This window comes from Xyrauchen texanus, chromosome 43 (assembly GCF_025860055.1).
Source record: "Xyrauchen texanus isolate HMW12.3.18 chromosome 43, RBS_HiC_50CHRs, whole genome shotgun sequence".
Taxonomy (NCBI): domain Eukaryota; kingdom Metazoa; phylum Chordata; class Actinopteri; order Cypriniformes; family Catostomidae; genus Xyrauchen; species Xyrauchen texanus.
The window spans coordinates 32,374,097-32,393,913 of record NC_068318.1 but is presented as its reverse complement, the minus strand read 5'-3'; the positions used below and the strand labels follow the sequence as shown (position 1 = coordinate 32,393,913).

The following is a 19,817-nucleotide window of genomic DNA, read 5'->3' as shown; positions in this document are numbered from 1 at the left end:
CTCTCTCTCTCTCTCTCTCTCTCTCTCCCTCCCTCTCTCTCTCTCTCTCTCTCTCTCTCTCTCTCTCCACAGTAGTTTCAGTGAGTTATCTGTGCCAGGCTCTGGGCTCCAGCCTGCTCTCCCAAAATAAATAAAGAAAGCCTTTACTTACTGCAGATGCCGAACAGCAGATCATTAGCGCTCTGCAAATGGATTTCTTTGGAAGGCGACAGAGTAGCTTTGAGGAAAAACACCTACTCAAATGTTCTTCTATTGATCCGTCCTCTTAAACTCTCGCTCGGGCCTCAGAATTCACATTAGAGATTGAGAGACTTCAGAATCGGATCTATTCATTGTGACTCCCACGTTCATCATCATTTTGATGGGTTTTGTCCAATTTTAATTCTGGTGTGTTTAGACGGGATGAGCAATGGCACTTAGGAAAGAGACAGTGACATCAAGATGGATTTTCCACTGACCTGAAGGTTAAAGTCGCCATGTTTAATTATATGGATGCCGCACGAACAGACCACCATTATAGTACAGTTCAGTATACACTATAGTGTTTCAGATGAGGACGTAGAGCAGAATATAATCTTAATTTGTCACCACATGAACAATACCATTGGAATTTGTTTTTGAGACTGTATGGTGTTACAGCAATGATTACATTAATTAAGCAATTATATTATAAATAGAAAGGTTGAGGAGTACTACAGAGGTGTGGTCACATGGGATGGAATGAGGTCCTGAGGTATGCATTTAAGAATAAAAATTAATAAATAATAATAAAAAAAAAAAACGTTTTATCGGACTTCCTTAATTTGAAAATCCACATTGTTCATTTTATGAAAGAATAAAATAAACCATATATTACATCAAATTAAAAAGTTTAATTTTTATTTTGGGAACATTTATATAATTTAATTCTCTTTCATTTTATTTAATTAAATATTGAAAGAATTCTATATTTTTTTTTGCTTTCAATCTTACTGTATGAAAATCTATCATAATATAAATTTTAAGAGAGAAAAATCAAACATTTTATCAAATAAACTAAATGTAATATTAACTTATATTTATAATTTAATTCTCTTTAATTCACCCTTTTATTATATATTGAAGATTTTCATTATTTCTCATGTTTTGTTTGTGTAGATTTTGTTTCATCCTTAACATGTAAAATCTATCAAAACTTAGAATTTTAAGATAGAAAAATTATAATAATCCTAAACAAAATGAACAATAATTTAATATTTATTTTGGGAGAATAATTTATATTTATAACACCCATTGTGAATGTCAGCTGAGGCATCATTTCCATGATGTAATTTTTTTTTTTCTTCACTTTTATATTTTTATTGGTGCAAAAAAAAAGAGAAATAAAGTCAAATAATTCTATTTTTTTTTTTGCAGCATCATTTAAAAAAAAAAATATATATATATATATATATATATATATATATATATATATATATATATATATATATATATATATATATATATATGACCACCTGAAATAAACAGCATCACTCAAATGCTTTTAGCATGTTTTTAGCTTCAGCGCTAATCTTAGTGTTGGACAGGTTGCACTTCCCTGTTGCTGCATTCAACCAAATGAGCGTGGCAAATGCAAGTCAGGTGACTGTCTGACCATCGCTAATACTGAAGCATCACTGCCGTTCATCTCTAGAGTCATTGATTACTGCAAAGGAGGCTAAGTTAATTAAATGTTGCTGCAGCGATGTAATCCACGGCACGGACATGCCAGCGGACGCTTGAATGATGCCATGCAGTATGCATGAAGTGAAGCATTCATTTACAGTCTATTCAAGACTGCTGTGTCCATACTTCACCAAGATCTCCGTTTCCAGCAGATCGATAGAGAAGAAGCTCATGATGATGTACACATCAATAATGGATCATGTCCAACAGAGGAGAGGAAATATAAGACAATGTATGACAGGAAGGGAAATTATGTCATCGTTGCTATAATATAAAGAGTGTGGCGTAGTCTGCGATTGTGTGATGAGGTCATTGTTGTGTGCTGTATTGTTGATTCTTGGTGATGATGGAAGAGAATTAGACAACGCACTACTCATCACATTTTTAGTTTTTGCTAAGGCAAATCTCTCTTGCTATTGCTCATATTGATTTGATGAAACCTCTTTAAGTATTAAGCATTAAGTGTGTAAGTGGTCCTGCAGGATTTGTGCTCCAGCAATTGAATGATAGACGAGTGCGATTACTTTATGAGATCACACTTACTATTTCAGCTGAATAAAACTCTATCTCAACTGATAGAGTGTTGCACTTGTGATGTAAAGGAGTCCTAAAGAGCATACGAGTCGACACGTGAGCCGAAAGTGTCATATAAGCATCAGCACGAGGTTGCTTCAGCAATTTTGTCACGTCTCACGTCTGCTTTTATGACACTCTGTTAGGTTTAGGTTTAAGGTTTAGGAAAGGGAGACAGGTTTTGTTGATTTAAAACTTGATAAAGCATGATCCTTAACCTAATCAGTTTGGGTGAAGATTTAACTCTCTTTTAGTGCCACACAGTGGACATCCTTGGAACTGCCGTGATAGGTGCAATGAACCATGTGATGTAATTTAGCAAAAATGTCACCACTGTTGTATAATTTTAATGAGATCAGCATAAGGAGACTTGAAGGTGGACTTTCTTGACATGAACCAGTAAGCAACCACCCACAACACCCTAGCGACCACTCACAAGACCCTACCTATCGACCACTCACAAGACCCTACCTAGCGACCACCTGCAATCACCCACAACACACTAGCACCCATCTACAGCACCCTAGCAACCACTCACGACCACCCACAACACATTTACATTTATGCATTTGGCAGACGCTTTTATCCAAAGTGACTTACAGAGCACTTATAACAGGGACAATCCTCCGGAGCAACCTGGAGTTAAGTGCCTTACTCAAGGACACAATGGTGGTGACTGTGGGGATCAAACCAGTGACCTTCTGATTAACAGTTATGTGCTTTAGCCCACTACACCACCACCACTCCTTAGTGACCACCCACAACAACCTAGCAGCCACCTGCAACCACCCACAACACCCTAGCAACAACCCAGAACACCTTAGCACCCATCTACAAAACACTGACGACCACCCACATCACCCTAGTGACCACTCACAACACACTCACAACACTCTACCAACCACCCACAACACCCTAGCAACCACTTGCGACCACCCAGAACACTTTTTCACCCTTCTACAAAACACTGGCGACCACCCACAACACCCTAGTGACTACTCACAACACACTACCAACCACCCACAACACCCTAGCAACCACTTGCGACAACCCAGAACACCTTTTCACCCTTCTACAAAACACTGGCGACCACCCACAACACCCTGCCGACCACTCACAACACCCTAGAGAACACCTATAATCACCCAAACACCCTAGCGACCATCTACAACACCCTAGTGATCACTTATAACACCCTAACAACCACCCACGACACCCTAAAGACCACTCACAAAATCCTCGCAACCACCTGTGTTCACCCATAACACCCTAGTGACCACTCACAACACCCTCACAACACTCTACCAACCACCCACAACACCCTAGCGACAACCCAGAACACCCATCTACAAAACACTAGCGACTACCCATGACACCCTAACGACCACTCACAAAATCATCGCAACCACTCACCTCCCTCCCAACTCTCTAGCAACCAACCCACAAAACACTAGCGATGACTCGCAACACCCTAGCAACCACATGTGACCACCCACAACACCCTAACATCAATCTACAAAACCCTAGCAACCACCTACAACACCCTAGCACCAATCTACAAAACCCTAGCAAGCACCCACGACACCCTAGCAACCACATGTGACCACCCACAACACCCTAGCAACCACCCACAACACCCTAGCACCAATCTACAAAACCCTAGCAACCAATCTACAAAACCCTAGCAACCACCCACGACACCCTAGCAACCACCCAACACCCTAGCAACCACCCACAACACCCTAGCAACCAATCTACAAAACCCTAGCATCCACCCACAATACCCTAGCACCAATCTACAAAACCCTAGCAACCACCCACGACACCCTTGCATTTTGGCCTTGACCTTTGCACATTCAAGCACCACTTACATTGTCTTCAAATATAATAGACACTTTCATTGTTTTACATTTTCTAATCTCTTTTTCTGCTTTGTATCACAGTGGGAGAAAAGTCCTTGTATCACAGGAATCACAAGCTTTAATTATTGATGCTCTTATCGGCTCATAAACAAGGTCAATTGTGCTTCGGTCAGTGAGCAGTGTTCAGTGAGGACTGATACAGAATGATGTTAGTGACGCTGGCTCTCAAATTCTTGACTCTTGATCAGCCAAATCTACTACACATTAACAATAAACAAGTGTTCTGGCTCAATTAGGTTATCTCTCTCTCTCTCTCTCTCTCTCTCTCTCTCTCTCTCTCATCATGTGATCGTTTTCAGGCCAGTCTTTGATGTGTCGTTCTCTTTTGTGTCGTCTGTAGTGACATTGTGAGCATGTGAAATGAGAATTAGAGAGTAGTTGAATGAATACTGGATGATTGCAGCCTTGGGAATAATTCACACACAGATGAGAGCTGTATTTCCATTAAAGCTGTTCTGCATCGTAGTTTCAAATATAATGTAATTTTGATCTAATGTGAAGTTGAAGTCTTTGTTGACTTTGGATGACAGAAAGTCTGTGTGAGAGATTGGAGCATGTGAGCTAACCGTATTCAAAGCACTAAAACGTCATTTCACTGCCAACACTAGATTCCTAATCCGAGTAAGCGGGAAAATAACTCTTCCAGGCTCTTGTGTTGGACAGAGAATACAAGCGTGTTTGTCAGAGTCTGCATTCCAACAATCAGTTATCAAATCTAAACTAACAACAATTACATCCCAGCACCCAATATGAACATCTGAATGAAAAGGTCTCCATGTTGTGTCTTTGTTTCAATCCTATCGACCGGTTTCAGTGGTGTCACTTTTCCATATTTGTGACCATCAGTGGGAGGAAATAATGGCGGTGATTGGAAAACCCAAGACAACAATTACATCACAGCACCCCCCAATATTTACATTTACGCATTTGGCAGATGCTTTTATCCAAAGTGACTTACAGTGCACTTATTACAGGGACAATCCCCCCGGAGCAACCTGGAGTTAAGTGCCTTACTCAAGGACACAATGGTGGTGTCTGTGGGGCTCGAACCAGCGACCTTCTGATTACCAGATTGCCAGTTATGTGCTTAGACCACTTCACCACCACCACTCCATAATATGAACATGAAAATGTCTCAGTGTTGTGTCTCGGTCTGAATCCTATCGACCGGTATCAGTGGTGTCACTTTTCCATATTTGTGACCATCAGCGGGAGGAAATAATGGCGGTGATTGGAAAACCCGAGACAACAATTACATCACAGCACTCGGTTTGAATCCTATCGACCTGTTTCAGTGATGTCACTTTTCCATTCACCGCCATAATGTCCTCCCGCCGATGGTCACAAATATGGAAAACACCTGAGAAACGAGATAAAAAATGGCTTTTGGTCCTTGCCCAGTCCCAGGAAACGTTCATACAGGTCTGAAGACAGCAGAAATATTGCCAAATTGAATTTTATCTACGATTCATCCTTGGGCGCCGGCGAGTATTATGCATGACCGGCGAGTACACATGGCCACCGTAGTACATCAGTGGATGTATACGGCACAATGAAGGTATATGGCTGTGCGGTCGTACAGTGATGCCACATGAAACGGGTCAATGTTTGGTGGGCAGAATGCCAAGCTCCCATTGCCCGAGTCAACAAACTGATCATTAAGCGGGCAGATCAATGCCCTGATCTGATGTATTATTTTCTAGAAACACTGTGGGAGGAATTTTAACTCATGTGAAATTTTGAAATGGCTGTGGATGGAGCAACAAGCAATTAGTATGTAGTAGAAGCTGGAGGAGAGAAGCCCACATTTGCATAGAGGATTATTGTGGCTTTATGACTAAGGCTGGAGCTCTTGGCAACACATCCCAATCACAACATGTGCCCGGAAACAACCTTTGGGGCTCGTCACACACACACACACACACACACACACACACACACACACACACACACACACACACACACACACACACTGTGAGGACTCATTCCAGTCTCGGTGAAAGCACGACAGCTGCATGAACATCTCCTCTTACACGTTTATCCAGAGAGAATGATATTTAATGTCTGTGATTTTATTAGCGAATCAGAAACTCCGATCTCCGAGTGAACACTCTATCTCTGCAATAAATGATGAAATATACGACTGCAAGGGTAAAATATGAAGACATCAGCCGTAACGCTGTTTCCAAGAGGCATCTCCGCACATATCTAAGCTGAAGGGTGCTGCCTCAGGCACGTTCATTTGTTAAGTGTCCAGCGTCCACATGAACAGTAATCACAAAACTTTAGCGAACAGGATTTTGGGCCGTCTGTGACGTTCCAGATGCAGCTACAAAGACTGAAACTGCTCCATCATACTGGCAGTCCATCTGTAGCAAACACAGATATACAATCACTCACACGCGTCTCATTTCTCACTTTGCTTCTGGTTTGGAGGGCTGCGGCGCTGTACACTGTGTGATCATGATCAGATTGTGTCGCTGGATGTGGTAATGTGACAGATGAGCGGCACAGTAAATCACACCCTCATACGATGATCTCTATACCACACTTTCATTTCTCTCAGTGGATTTCAGCTCTTATAGAGCGTATATGAGCATCATTTTGTGCGCGTGTACAAACAAATACATTTTGCCAACAGTTTTCTACCAATATGACAGGAAGAGATGAAAGAAACAAGGAAGTAAAGAGGAAAAGAAATAAAAGGGGAAAGAATCAAAGTAAAGAGGAAAAGAACATGTATACGTGTGTGTGTGTGTGTGTGTGTGTGTGTGTGTGTGTGTGGGCGTGTGGGCTTGTGGGTGTGTGGGTATGTGGGCATGTGTGAGTGTGTATATGTGTGTGGGCAGCCAGGTGGGTGGGCATGTGTGTGTGTGGGTGGGCGGGCATGCGTGTTATCTGTGCATGAGTTTGTGTGTGTTGCATTTGTGTGTGTTGTGTGTGTGCGGGCATGCGTGCGTGTTGTGTGTGTGTGGGTGGCAGGCTTGTGTGTTTGTGTGTGGGCGTGTGTGGACATGTGAGTGTGTGTGTGTGTGTGTGTGTGGGCGTGCATGCGTGTGCGTATTGTGTTGGTGGGCATGCGTGCAAGGTGTGTGTGGGCAGGCGAGCATGTGTTATCTGTGTGTGTGTTGCATTTGTGTGTGTTGTGGGTGGGTGTGCATGTTGTGTGGGTGGGTGGGCGTGCATGCGTGTTATCTGTGTGTGTGTGTGTGTGTGTGTGTGTGTGTATGTGTGTGTGGCATTTGTGCATGTTGTGTGTGGCAGGCTTGTGTGTTTGTCTGTGTGTGGACGTGTGAGTGTGTATATGTGCAAGTGTGTGTGTGTGTGTGTGCGGGTGTGCGTGCGTGTTATCTCTGTTTGTGTGGGTGGGTGGGCAGGCGTGCACGTGCGTGTTGTGTGGGTGGGTGGGCGGGCGGGCAGGCAAGGTGATTGTGTGGGCGGGTGAGGTGTGTGTGTGGGCAGGCATGCATGCGTGTAATTTCTGTGTGTGTGTGGCATTTGTGTGTGGGCGTGCATGCGTGTTTGTGTGTGGGGGCGGGCTTGTGTGTGTGTGTGTGTGGGTGTGCGCGTTTGTGTTGTGTGGTTAGGTGGGCATGCAAGATGTGTGTGTATTATTGGTGGGCGGGGTGTGTGTTGGCAGTCATGCATGCGCGTTATCTCTGTGTGTGTGTGTGTGTGTGTGTGTGTGTGTGTGTGTGTGTGTGTAGTTTTGCAGTGGCTTTAATCATGGCTCATACAATCAGTATTAATAAATTTTTCTTTATACTTTTTTCGTCATATTTCTTAAGGCGCAAGTGAGCTTCATTCTAGAGACCGACCGATAATCGGATTTCCCATATTCATGCATTTTTCTTGAATCGATTTCTTTAATATTGTTTTTGATATTGATTGGCTCAGTGACGCTCAATGACACGCGTGCACCGTGCATGCCATTTATTCTGTATATGCCCTTAAAATTCCCTTGTTTGGGCATTAAAATGTTCTGGTCCCTAAATGCTCTTTTGTGTAGAACTACTTCCTTATGCCAATGATCTTGTGTCTAGTAGTATCTTGTGCCCACACTGGCATCACTAGTTCAGACAGAACGTGGTGAAGTTATATAAACTGTAATATGGTCAAGACACCTGCGACTACTTCATAGTCGTGCGGTTATGGAAAATGATTCTGTGGAACATCTGTCAACCAGTCAGAATGTAGAACTCAATAACGCTGTGGTATAAATGAAGTTATGTTACTGCCTGAGGTCACATGTGTAGTTTAACTACACGGCATTAAGCTGTCATGTCACTGCGGTTATAAAGTACACGGTGCATAATTGACTGATAATATTTGTCTCTCTCTCTCTGTCTGTAGGTTTGGTGGTTCGTGAGGCGAGTATCGAGATCACCCGTCAGCAGGTGGAGGAGCTCTTTGGTTTGGAGGATTTCTGGTGCCAGTGTGTCGCCTGGAGCTCGGCCGGAACCACCAAGAGCCGCAAGGCACACGTCCGCATCGCCTGTGAGTGACACACAGACACACACGCACACATGCATGCACACACACGGACACACACGCACACACGCACACACGCAGACATGCATGCACACACACGGGCACACACGCAGACATGCATGCACACACACACACATATACACACGCAGACACACATGCACACACACAGACATGCAGACACACACACGTGTATATACACATACACACACGCACACATGCAGACACACACGCAGACACACACACGTGTATATACACATACACACACGCACACATGCAGACACACACGCAGACACACACACGCAGACACACACATGCAGACACACACATGCAGTCACACACACACACACACATGCAGACACACACATGCAGACACACACATGCAGACACACACATGCAGTCACACACAGACAGACAAACACACACACACACACACACATGCAGGCACACACACGTATATACACATACACACACGCACACATGCAGACACACACGCTCGCACACATGCAGACACACACGCAGACACACACACACAGACACACACACACATGCAGACACACACATGCAGTCACACACACACACACACACATGCAGACACACACATGCAGACACACACATGCAGTCACAGACAGACAAACACACACACACACACACACACACACACACACACACACATACAGGCACACACACACACACACACACACACATGCAGGCACACACACACACACACACACACACACACACTCTCAGACACACACACACACAGACAGAGACACAGGCAAACACACTCTCAGACACACACACACACACACACACACACACACAGACAGACGTATGCACAGGCACACAGACAGACACGCGCTCAGATGCGCACACACACACAGACAGACACACAGACACTGACAAACACACACAGGCGCACACAAAGTACGCTGGCCTAAAGGGAACTGTACCATTCAAACATGTAAAAAGTCCAGAGCATTGATTCAGCAGATATAAACGACTGAAATCTCAACACACGTCTCTCACCGAATGAGACTGGAATATTTCCTCTGGCACATTCTTGTGGTCCTTTTCCTAATTTGGTGTTGTTAACCGAAGCTCAATGCTATAATCTCCCCCATCACAGTGCTGTTATATAAACAGCTGCTGACCTCACGCTCCCCAAATATTCATCTGGCACCTTCATCCAACCAAACTCCTAAATACTGCAGAATTAAAGCTAATGTCCTGATTCTCATCATCTAGCTTTCAGCTCGGCACCCTGAGAAACGTGTTTATTCGGAAACGTCTTACAGTAGCAGAAATAAAAGCACATTTGCGACGGATGTTTTAATCAGTAACACTGGAGTGATAAATGAGCGGCGTTTTGTTGTTGTGAATCGGGATCAATGGAACCGGCATGTCGTTGTGGAGCTGTAAATGTCCCGGCGCTCTGATTGATGGTATTAATCGTGCACATGATTTGTGAGAATGCAGTGTCGGGCACTTCCTGTCTGAGTTATGAGGGGACGGGCTTCGATCCGGACACACACGGCAATAATTTACCTGAACACAGACCACTGGACGAGACATTTAAGAGATCCAGACTAGACTGACAGAGATTGAGAGCGAGCACTAATGGAACATGAGATGCTATCCCACATTGTAAGACGCTCGACGTTTTTCAGCAACGGATGTACATCAGCTGTGATTTATTTTCATTTTATTTGTTCTACTTTGAGACATTATTTAATTGGACTACCAAAAGAAAAAAAATGTGCACCACATTTTATTAAAACTGCAAAATAAATGATTACGTTTCCGAGATAATTAGACGGCACTTGAATGCTCTCCATTACCACGTGCTTTGGAAAACGATGAGATCAGGAAACGGATTTCTGTGGATTTGGCCAATCAAGATGACTTGCATGGACGTGTGACCTAGGACGGTGGTTCCCAAACTTTTTTACAGAAATCGGCCCGGGATTTTACATATCAACTGGCCCAAAAGTTGAGCTGGCAGGGATGGGGGGTGTTCGCTGTCCTTTCCTTGTCCTTTTTGCCGGCAGCCGTATCACCCTGCAGCTCTTGCCTGGTTGCCCACTAAAGCTAAGCAGGGTTGAGCCTGGCCAGTACCTGGATGGGAGACCTTCTGGGGAAATCCAAGGTTTCTGCTGGAAGTGGTATTAGGGAGGCCAGCAGGGGGTGCCCACCCTACGGTCTGTGTGGGTCCTAATGCCCCAGTATAGTGGTGGGGACACTATACTGTAGAAAGGCACCGTCCTTCGGATGAGACGTTAAACTGAGGTCCTGTCTCTCTGTGGTCATTAAAAATCCCAGGACACTTCTCATAAAGAGTAGGGGTGTAACCCCGGTGTCCAGGCCAAATTCCCCCCATTGGCCCCTATCTATCATGGCCTTGTATTAATCTCCATCCCTGAATTGGCTACATCACTCTACTCTCTCCTCGCCACCAATAGCTGTTGTGGGTGGCATTCTGGCGCACTATGGCTGCCGTCGCATCATCCATATACTATGTAAAGTGCTTTGAGTGCCTAGAAAAGCGCTATATAAATGTAAGGAATTATTATTATTATTATTATTTTTCTGCATATCGTGACAGCGTTTTGTGGTCCGTTCTGCATAACGCGGCGGCTCATTTTAGCTTATTTCGGCCCGTTTCGCAGACAACCCACCAGCCCGCTCGGTTCTCCCGATGGCGAGTCCGCCCCTGATCGGCCCCAAAGTGCGTCGGCCCACCGGGACAATGCCCGGTATGCCAGGTTACCAGTCCAGCCCTGGGCGTACCCATCCAAACATTCAACATCCTTTAGCGTTCCCCCTCTCTAACGCATAGATAACATTCACACAATGGATTTTGAAAATATGTATGTTTAACTGTAGGTTCAGGTGGTACAGTGGGTCGGCTGCTAATCGCAGGGTTGGCGATGGCTCCACGTGCAGAAGTGTACTTGGGCAAGACACTGAACCCCAAGTTGCTCCCAATGGCAGGCTAGCGCCTTGCATGCAGCTCTGCCATCATTGGTGAGTGTGTGTGTGTGTGTGTGTGTGTGTGTGTGTGTGTGTGTGCGCGTGCGCGCGCGCGCGTGTGTGTGTGTTTGGGTGATTGGGACACAGTAAAAGCGCTATATAAGTGCAGACCATTTACCATGCGATACACGTGACCAAACTTGCACCAATCTGCACTTTTGGACTTCCTCGGATATGGTCGGGTTGGTCGCTGCTCCGCTCTCTGATGGTTTCATTTGCGTATTTTGCCGGCCAACTTCGAGCAAAACGTTTTTCTGAAAATTAAAAATGGCGGAAAATCCAGTGAAGATGAAAATTGAAACCATGGAATGAATTAGACTCGGCATGAGTGAAGGAATCAGGCCTCATGGTTCAAAAGTTATGAGCAAAAATAAGTTCAAATTTGAACAGTTGGTGGCGCTAGAGGGTTTCAGTTAGAGACCCCAAATTTGAGTCCGTAATAGTTCAGGGTGTCTTCTGTCAGTGTGCCAAATTTCAGAATTTTCTCCCAAAGGGTGAAAACAGAGTTGGGCGGCCATAGACTCCCTGCCAGAGAACGAAAATGCAGAATAATAAGAAAACTAACATTTACATTTATGCATTTGGCAGATGCTTCTATCCAAAGCGACTTACAGAGCCCAAGGACACAATGGTGGTGGCTGTGGCGATCGAACCAGCGACCTTCTGATTACCAGTTATGTGCTTTCGACCACTACACCACCACTCTATGGATGGGCGTCCATAGAACCGCTTGCAGGAGAGTTATGAAATTTGGTACACAGATAGAGGACAGTCTGATCCGTTACCACAGCAAATTTGGCGTCTCTACCTCAAACCCTCTAGCGCCACCAACTGCCCAGATATGCTCTCGTGTTTAGGTTAATAACTTTTGAACCGTGAGTCCTAGAAACAAATTTTTTTCCTCCGATTCCATCATGAAAATGTAAAAAAATTCCATCATGAAAATTTTCATAGCATATACTGTGCATTTAGAAATATGCTAATAATCCAGTGTGAACCATATCCCACAATGCTCAAGCATGATGCATCAGCTGCCATTTTTAAAATCTCTTTTATGACTCGTTATTTTGACTGCTAAGAAATCAGACATTTTTACACAAAATTGAAATAAAAATGCATAATAAATGTTTTATTTTTTTTTAGATAACTGTACACATTTTGTGAGGTCATCTGACTGGCTCTGTAGCATGCTGCCGTTGTGGCTAATTGATTGCATACTGTCTTTAAAGCGAGTCAGCGATTCAGCTCCAGCAGCAGGATTGAATCATTTGAGAGTTGAGACAGACAGAAGAGTTAAAGTATGTAAATGACCCTTAATTCACTAACTTGTGTAATTTAGCACAAGTAGCCAAACGCAGCCACTTAACGTAATTATTCTCGCATGTGTCCACGTGTGCGTCCGCCACCGCCGGGCAGAGGAGAATCATGGGATTTCAGCTCCACCCGCTGATGCTCCAGAGATTGTGTGCTGTTCCTCTGACAACATAAACTCTGTTTTTATATCTGAGAGAAGTACAAGCTGTGATATTTCCCCCCAAAGCTTTCCTGTAATAAAACCATTAGAACCAGTTTCTCCAGCCAACTGGAGTCATTGTGTGTATTTCACACGACTCGAGGATTGCATTTGAATGTCAGAGCACGGTTTTACACAGATGTGGAAGAAAATGTGTTTGGGTGAGCAAAACTTCATGGTATGTGTTGTGTGTGTGTGTGGTGGTGGGGGGGGGGTTGCTTGGGTGTCCTCCCTCGAGTCTCTCTGATATTCTGGTCCCTCCTTCAATATAAGTCTATGGGATACTTAAAGGAACATTCCGGGTTCAATACGAGTTAAGCTCGATCGCCAGCATTTGTGGCATTATGTTGATTCGCACGCACTTATTTCGACTCGTCCCTCCTTTAATAAAAGCACAAATGTGTGTTCCAGTGAGACACTTCCAATGCAAGTCAATGGGGTTTAATCTGTAAACATTAAAATACTGTTTCAACAGACACAAGACATAAACAATATGTGTGTTAACATGATTTTACTGTCATTAAATCACTTACAGACAATTTTACAACTTTATTGCCATGACGACGTAATGTAAACACACCCTAAACCCCAGGGCTGTGCTGGGAAGAAACATCGGCCTGGGATTTTACATGGCAACTAGCCCAGGGGGGGTCATGGTGATCCTAAAACGATGGGGGTTGATGGCGATCCAAAAGTGGTGGGGGTGGGGGATGATGGCGATCCTAAAGCGGGGGTGATGGCGATCCTAAAGCGGGTGGGAGGGAGGGTTGATGGCGATCCTATTCTGCATATCACAGCGCAGTTTTGTGGTCCGTTCTGCATAACGCGGCAGCTCATTTTAGCTTTTCGTGGCACGTTTATCGGCCGAACTGTCGGCCCGCTCTGTTCTCCCAATGGCCAGTCCGCCCCTGATCGGCCCCAAAGTGCGTCAGCCCACCGGGAAAATGCCCGGTATGCCAGATTACCAGTCCAGCCCTGCTCAAACCCTAAAACAACTTTAAACAACTTAACGGTTTAAATTATCGATGAGCTTTAACAGAAGAATTAATGTAAGTGCTTTTATAAGCTCCAAAAATTGGCCCAATTCACTTCCATTGCAAGTGTCTCACTGTAACCTCGATTTTTGCATTATTTCAAAGAAGTCTGTCCATTGATCTCAACATGTATTGAAGCAGTAATACAGCCGTGCTGATGCTTTACTGCTGATGCCGTCTTTCGTCTTTCATCGTTATTTTTCCCCCATAAAGTCGAGCATCGGTCCTCTTCTGAGACGTAAAAGTTTTTCAGCGTTTTCTCTGGTTGTTCCTGAAAGTACTGCGCCATGAACCATCCATCGTCTCCACCTTGCATGACTTTATAATAGCCAGAGAGGTTTTGCAGCGCTACATATCACAACTGGCATTGTAATGCATGTGGCCCATTAGAGGCGGTAATAAATCCAGTGTGTGTGTTTGCTCATTTCCACAATGTCGAGCTTCTACCTTACATTATTCAGCACTGCGGGTTCTTGGCTCTGGAACGGCACAAAATATGGATTGCATTCTGTCGAGAACCCCAAAGTGCTTTAAATTGGGGCGGGGGTGGCACACTTCACCCGCTGTTAATGTGACAGACCCGAGTATACAGTGAGGATAAGCAGTAGCCAGTAATCGCATACTAGAATAAGTACTCGCCCACTTAAAATCGGAAACCATTCAGAAGAGCGAGACCGATTGGACTAGACGTATTCATCGGGTGGCACGCCCAAACGAGTCGGTACGCCAACATGCGGAAATATCTGCAGTTTGCACGGCTAACGGACTCTCTTCCTCTCCTCCGACTGGAACAGGCGGGCAGACGCTCTGCTGGATATTTAATCAACTTTGTTTCAAACATACAAGCTATTAATTGTACCCCATTGGAGGCGGGCACTGGTGAGATGCGGGCGCCTCCGGGGAGGGGCTTTAATGGAATGATAAGACTCCCGCTTTAAACCGTTATTACTCTAATGACCTCTGAACGCATCTGGGCATGGACGGGTTTGATGTGTGTGTTACTATAAATCTGCATTTATTGATTTATCATCACATGTTTGGGGGCACAGCAGGTGTTTTCATGTGATTACATCATGAAAAAAGCAAGGAATAAAAGTATTCAGTCATTTTCACAGTAACGCTTTACATTAAGGTTTTATTCCGCATTTGTCGAAATACTATTGCTCATTGTTTGTTAGTTATGCATAGACATATTGCATTAATGTTAACATACTAATACATGTTCAACATAAAGGCATGTAAAAATGAAGTACAATGCATTAAAATCATTGTAAATATATAGTGTAAACATTCAATATACTGTAACACCCGTCCCGTTAGTGACTGTTTGAGCTAATACTTGAATGAAGAGGGTATGTGTGCGGCTGCGTGAGTGGTGTGTGTGGCATGTGTGCGGCTGCGTGAGTGGTGTGTGTGGCATGTGTGCGGCTGTGTGAGTGCTGTGTGTGTCGTGTGTGGCATGTGTGCGGCTGCGTGAGTGGTGTGTGTGGCATGTGTGCGGCTGCGTGAGTGGTGTGTGTGGCATGTGTGCGGCTGCGTGAGTGGTGTGTGTGGCATGTGTGTGGCTGTGTGAGTGCTGTGTGTGTCGTGTGTGGCATGTGTGCGGCTGCGTGAGTGGTGTGTGTGGCATGTGTGCGGCTGCGTGAGTGGTGTGTGTGGAATGTGTGCGGCTGCGTGACTGTGTGTCGTGTGCAGCTGCATGTGTGCGGCTGCGTGTGTCATGTGTGCGGCTGCGTGAGTGGTGTGTGTGGTATGTGTGCGGCTGCGTGAGTGGTGTGTGGAATGTGTGCGGCTGCGTGACTGGTGTGTGTCGTGTGCAGCTGCATGTGTGCGGCTGTGTGAGTGGTGTGTGTGGAATGTGTGCGGCTGCGTGTGTCATGTGTGTGGCTGCATGTGTGGTGTGTGGCATGTGTGCGGCTGTGTGAGTGGTGTGTGTGGAATGTGTGCGGCTGCGTGACTGTGTGTGTCATGTGTGCGGCTGTGTGTGTGGCATGTGTGCGGCTGCGTGAGTGGTGTGTGTGTCGTGTGCGGCCGCGTGAGTGGTGTGTGTGGCATGTGTGTGGCTGCGTGAGTGGTGTGTGTGGCATGTGTGGCATGCGGCTGCGTGAGTGGTGTGTGTGTCGTGTGCGGCCGCGTGAGTGGTGTGTGTGGCATGTGTGTGGCATGTGTGTGGCATGTGTGCGGCTGCGTGAGTGGTGTGTGTGGCATGTGTGTGGCATGTGTGCGGCTGCGTGAGTGGTGTGTGTGGCATGTGTGGCATGTGTGCGGCTGCGTGAGTGGTGTGTGTGGAATGTGTGCGTCTGCGTGACTGGTGTGTGTCATGTGTGCGGCTGCGTGTGTCGTGTGCGGCTGCATGTGTGCGGCTGCGTGTGTGAAATGTGTGCGGCTGCGTGACTGGTGTGTGGTGTGCTTGTGTGTGTGTGTGTGCGCGCGCGTGTGCGTGCAGGTGTGCATGCATGTGTGCATGCGTGTTTGCGTGTGTGTGTGTGTGTGTGTGTGTGTGAGCGTGTGAGCTGACTGATCTGGTCAGTTGATGCCAGTGTAGTTTATCATCACAGATGTGGTTGTGGAGGGGGATTGTGCTTTTGTCATGAGAGGAAACAGTTTCCTCATAAAAACCTCCTTTCAGTCTTTAGGGTTGTTTGATGTGACAGTTAATCTTTCAGAGTCTTTTGATCAATCGTTAATGTAATTACTGATATAAAGAACGTTGCTTTCCTCCTAACAGTCCTTCATATGAATAGTGTGTGTGTGTTTGTGTGTGTGTGTATCTGTTCTCTTGGCATTCTCTCTCTCTGACCTTGGCGTGTGTTGTGAATCTGGACACCCACAGGGCAACTTCCTGTCTCTGTGTCAGACAGTGAAAAACCCGCAACCTTCAGTGCTCGGCTCTGCCCCCACACTGGCACAATGATCCGTCAAAACACTGCTCGCTGTCTCTCTCTCTCTCTCTCCAGTGTGGGCAGACAGATTCTTCTCTTCAATCCTTCTTTAGTACGAGTGACTCAAAAAAGCTGATCTACAGCTCGTCATCTGTCATTTGATGAACACGAGGCAATCTTAAACCCGTCTGCTGACTGACCTGAGATCAGACAACAATCATGAAGACCGAGTGAAATTCTAAAACAGGAGATTTATGCTAAACAGTGAAAACGATTTCATAAATCATTTTAATATCACTAAATGTACATACCAGCCCTGTGTGTAAAAACTTCCAGCAGTGTTCATGTTATTACCATCTCCTCTCTTCTGACGTCCTCCTCCACCCCAGCAGAACACAATATACATCTAATGAACCTGCGGGCTGCTGGAGCGAGACGCTCTCACACCTCCAGCGCCTCTTTCATCCAGTGTGGGAACGCACAGAATTATTGGATTTTTATTAGAGCGGCACGTGAAATCTCTCCATCTCTCCTGTTCTCTGAGGAGCTCTGTGGAGGAATGCTGATGGGGAGATGGAGAGGACCCGGAGGAGCTTGTGGAGCTCGACTCATCCATCTCTGTCAGCAGATGGTCTGATGATGAAACTGCTGCGATTCAAACCACCTTCTTTCTGACTGGCAGCTCGATCAGCCACTCGCTGTCAGTTTTGCTGCTCTGCCCTTCCTTTGGCTCAAATGATGAGCTTTACTGGTTTGGCATCACAGACATGACAGAATAATCTACATGTACATGTGTGGTGTGTGCATGTGCGTGTGCGGGTGCATGAGTGGCGTGAGTGCGCGAGTGCGGTGTGTGTGCGCGAGTGCGGTGTGTGTGTGTGGGGGTGCGTGAGCGGTGTGTGTGCGAGTGCGGTGTGTGTGTGTGGGGGTGCGTGAGCGGTGTGTGCGAGGGGGTGCATGAACGGTGGGGGTGCGTGAGCGGTGTGTGTGCGAGTGCGGTGGGTGCGTGAGCAGTGTGTGTACGTGGGGGTGCGTGAGCGGTGGGGGTGCGTGAGCGGTGTGCGTGCATGAGCGGTGTGTGTGCTAGTGCGGTGTGCGTGAGCAGTGTGTGTGCGGGTGCAGTGTGCTTGCGGGTGCGTGTGGTGTGCGCGGGTGGATGAGTGGTGTGCGTGCTTGTTTGGTGTGCCTGCGGGTGTGTGTGGTGCGGGTGAGTGTGTGTGGTGCGGGTGAGTGTGTGTGGTGCGGGTGAGTGTGTGTGGTGCGGGTGAGTGTGTGTGGTGCGGGTGAGTGTGTGTGTGGTGCGGGTGAGTGTGTGTGGTGCGCGTGCGGGGCTTCACTCTATTCTTCGCAGCATCCACACACAACTCACCACACGCCCCACCGAGAGCGAGAACCACATTATATTGACCACGAGGAGGTTACCCCATGTGACTCTAGCCTCCCTAGCAACCGGGCCAATTTGGTTGCTAAGGAGACCTGACTGGAGTCACTCAGCACGCCCTGGATTCAAACTCACGACTCCAGGTGTGATAGTCAGTGTCAATACTCGCTAAATTACCCAGACCCCATTCTAGAGATCTTTTATGTTATTATGAGAAGTGTCAAAATATCAAAGTTTCTCACAAATGCACTCTGTAATGCGCCATTGCATGCAACAAATGCTTTGTACACAATACAATCCAAAAATAAACAGAGGTCATGTTACACCTCTGGTTACCCGTAAATGCACATTTAAATGCGAGCCATTTGCAATTGAACTATAATAAATATGTATGAATTCTCTTATGCATTTGAAATAACTTTAAATGTTATTCTGTGATGTTGATCAACATAAGTGAGGGGTTTGATTAACGGTGTTTTTTAATAACAATCTATCGTGTCTGTTTCAAACGAGCCCCAGTTCGACCTCCCAAAAAATCGATATAACCGCTTAATGCACGCACGCATTTCAAATGTGTCGGTTTGTGATTAAGAGCACACGACTCTCTCATTTGTGCACGGGAAAGCATGCGGCTCATTTCATATTCACGACCAATGCATGTACGAGTTGGTAGGTGTGGCCTAGTAAGGCAAATCGCTAGGCTTTGAGACGCAGCCCATGCGAAGCATCCATACAGGAGAAACGTTGCATCTGTACTCAGTCAGCTTAGACCAAATGTGTATCCGTGTGTATAATGCTGCTATCAGTTGCAGAGAATTGAATCAGTACCCATTTGTCATCATGACACGGTTATCTCATCGCACGGAGATACAGTAAATGACACCGACGGCAGATGAGCAGAGAATATTGCGTGGACGTTCTGCAAGTCACATCCAAATGCTGAATGAAGCATTCTTGAGATATAGCTTGGAAAACACAGCTTGATCCGTAAGTCTAGTGGCGTTTAATTGCTTGTGTAAAGTCAACGCTGAAGAGAATAATCACATTAATATGCAGCGTGAAGCAAAAACTCATTATACCGTCCGTGAAGATACCGGCCATCAGCATGTACTGACACACGGTCCTCGCACCCCGCCATACTTTATTCATGCTGGAGGTCAAATATGTACCCGAGGCAGCAGAAGGCACAGCGAGCTGAATGAAATAAATACATCTGTATTCCATCAGGTTTCACTGGAGTCACTGAAGAAGCTGAGAGCAGATTTCTGAGGGTCAGTGAGGAAAGAT

General features: G+C 45.7%; 1 protein-coding gene across 1 annotated transcript in view; it reads left to right on the top strand.

Moving 5' to 3' along the window:
• Positions 1-19,817, top strand: part of LOC127635568 (netrin receptor UNC5C-like) — a 224,041-nt gene that overhangs the window by 120,025 nt on the left and 84,199 nt on the right. Inside the window, 1 exon segment of the mRNA XM_052115683.1 lies at positions 8,553-8,696. Coding sequence (XP_051971643.1) covers positions 8,553-8,696 — 144 coding nt within the window.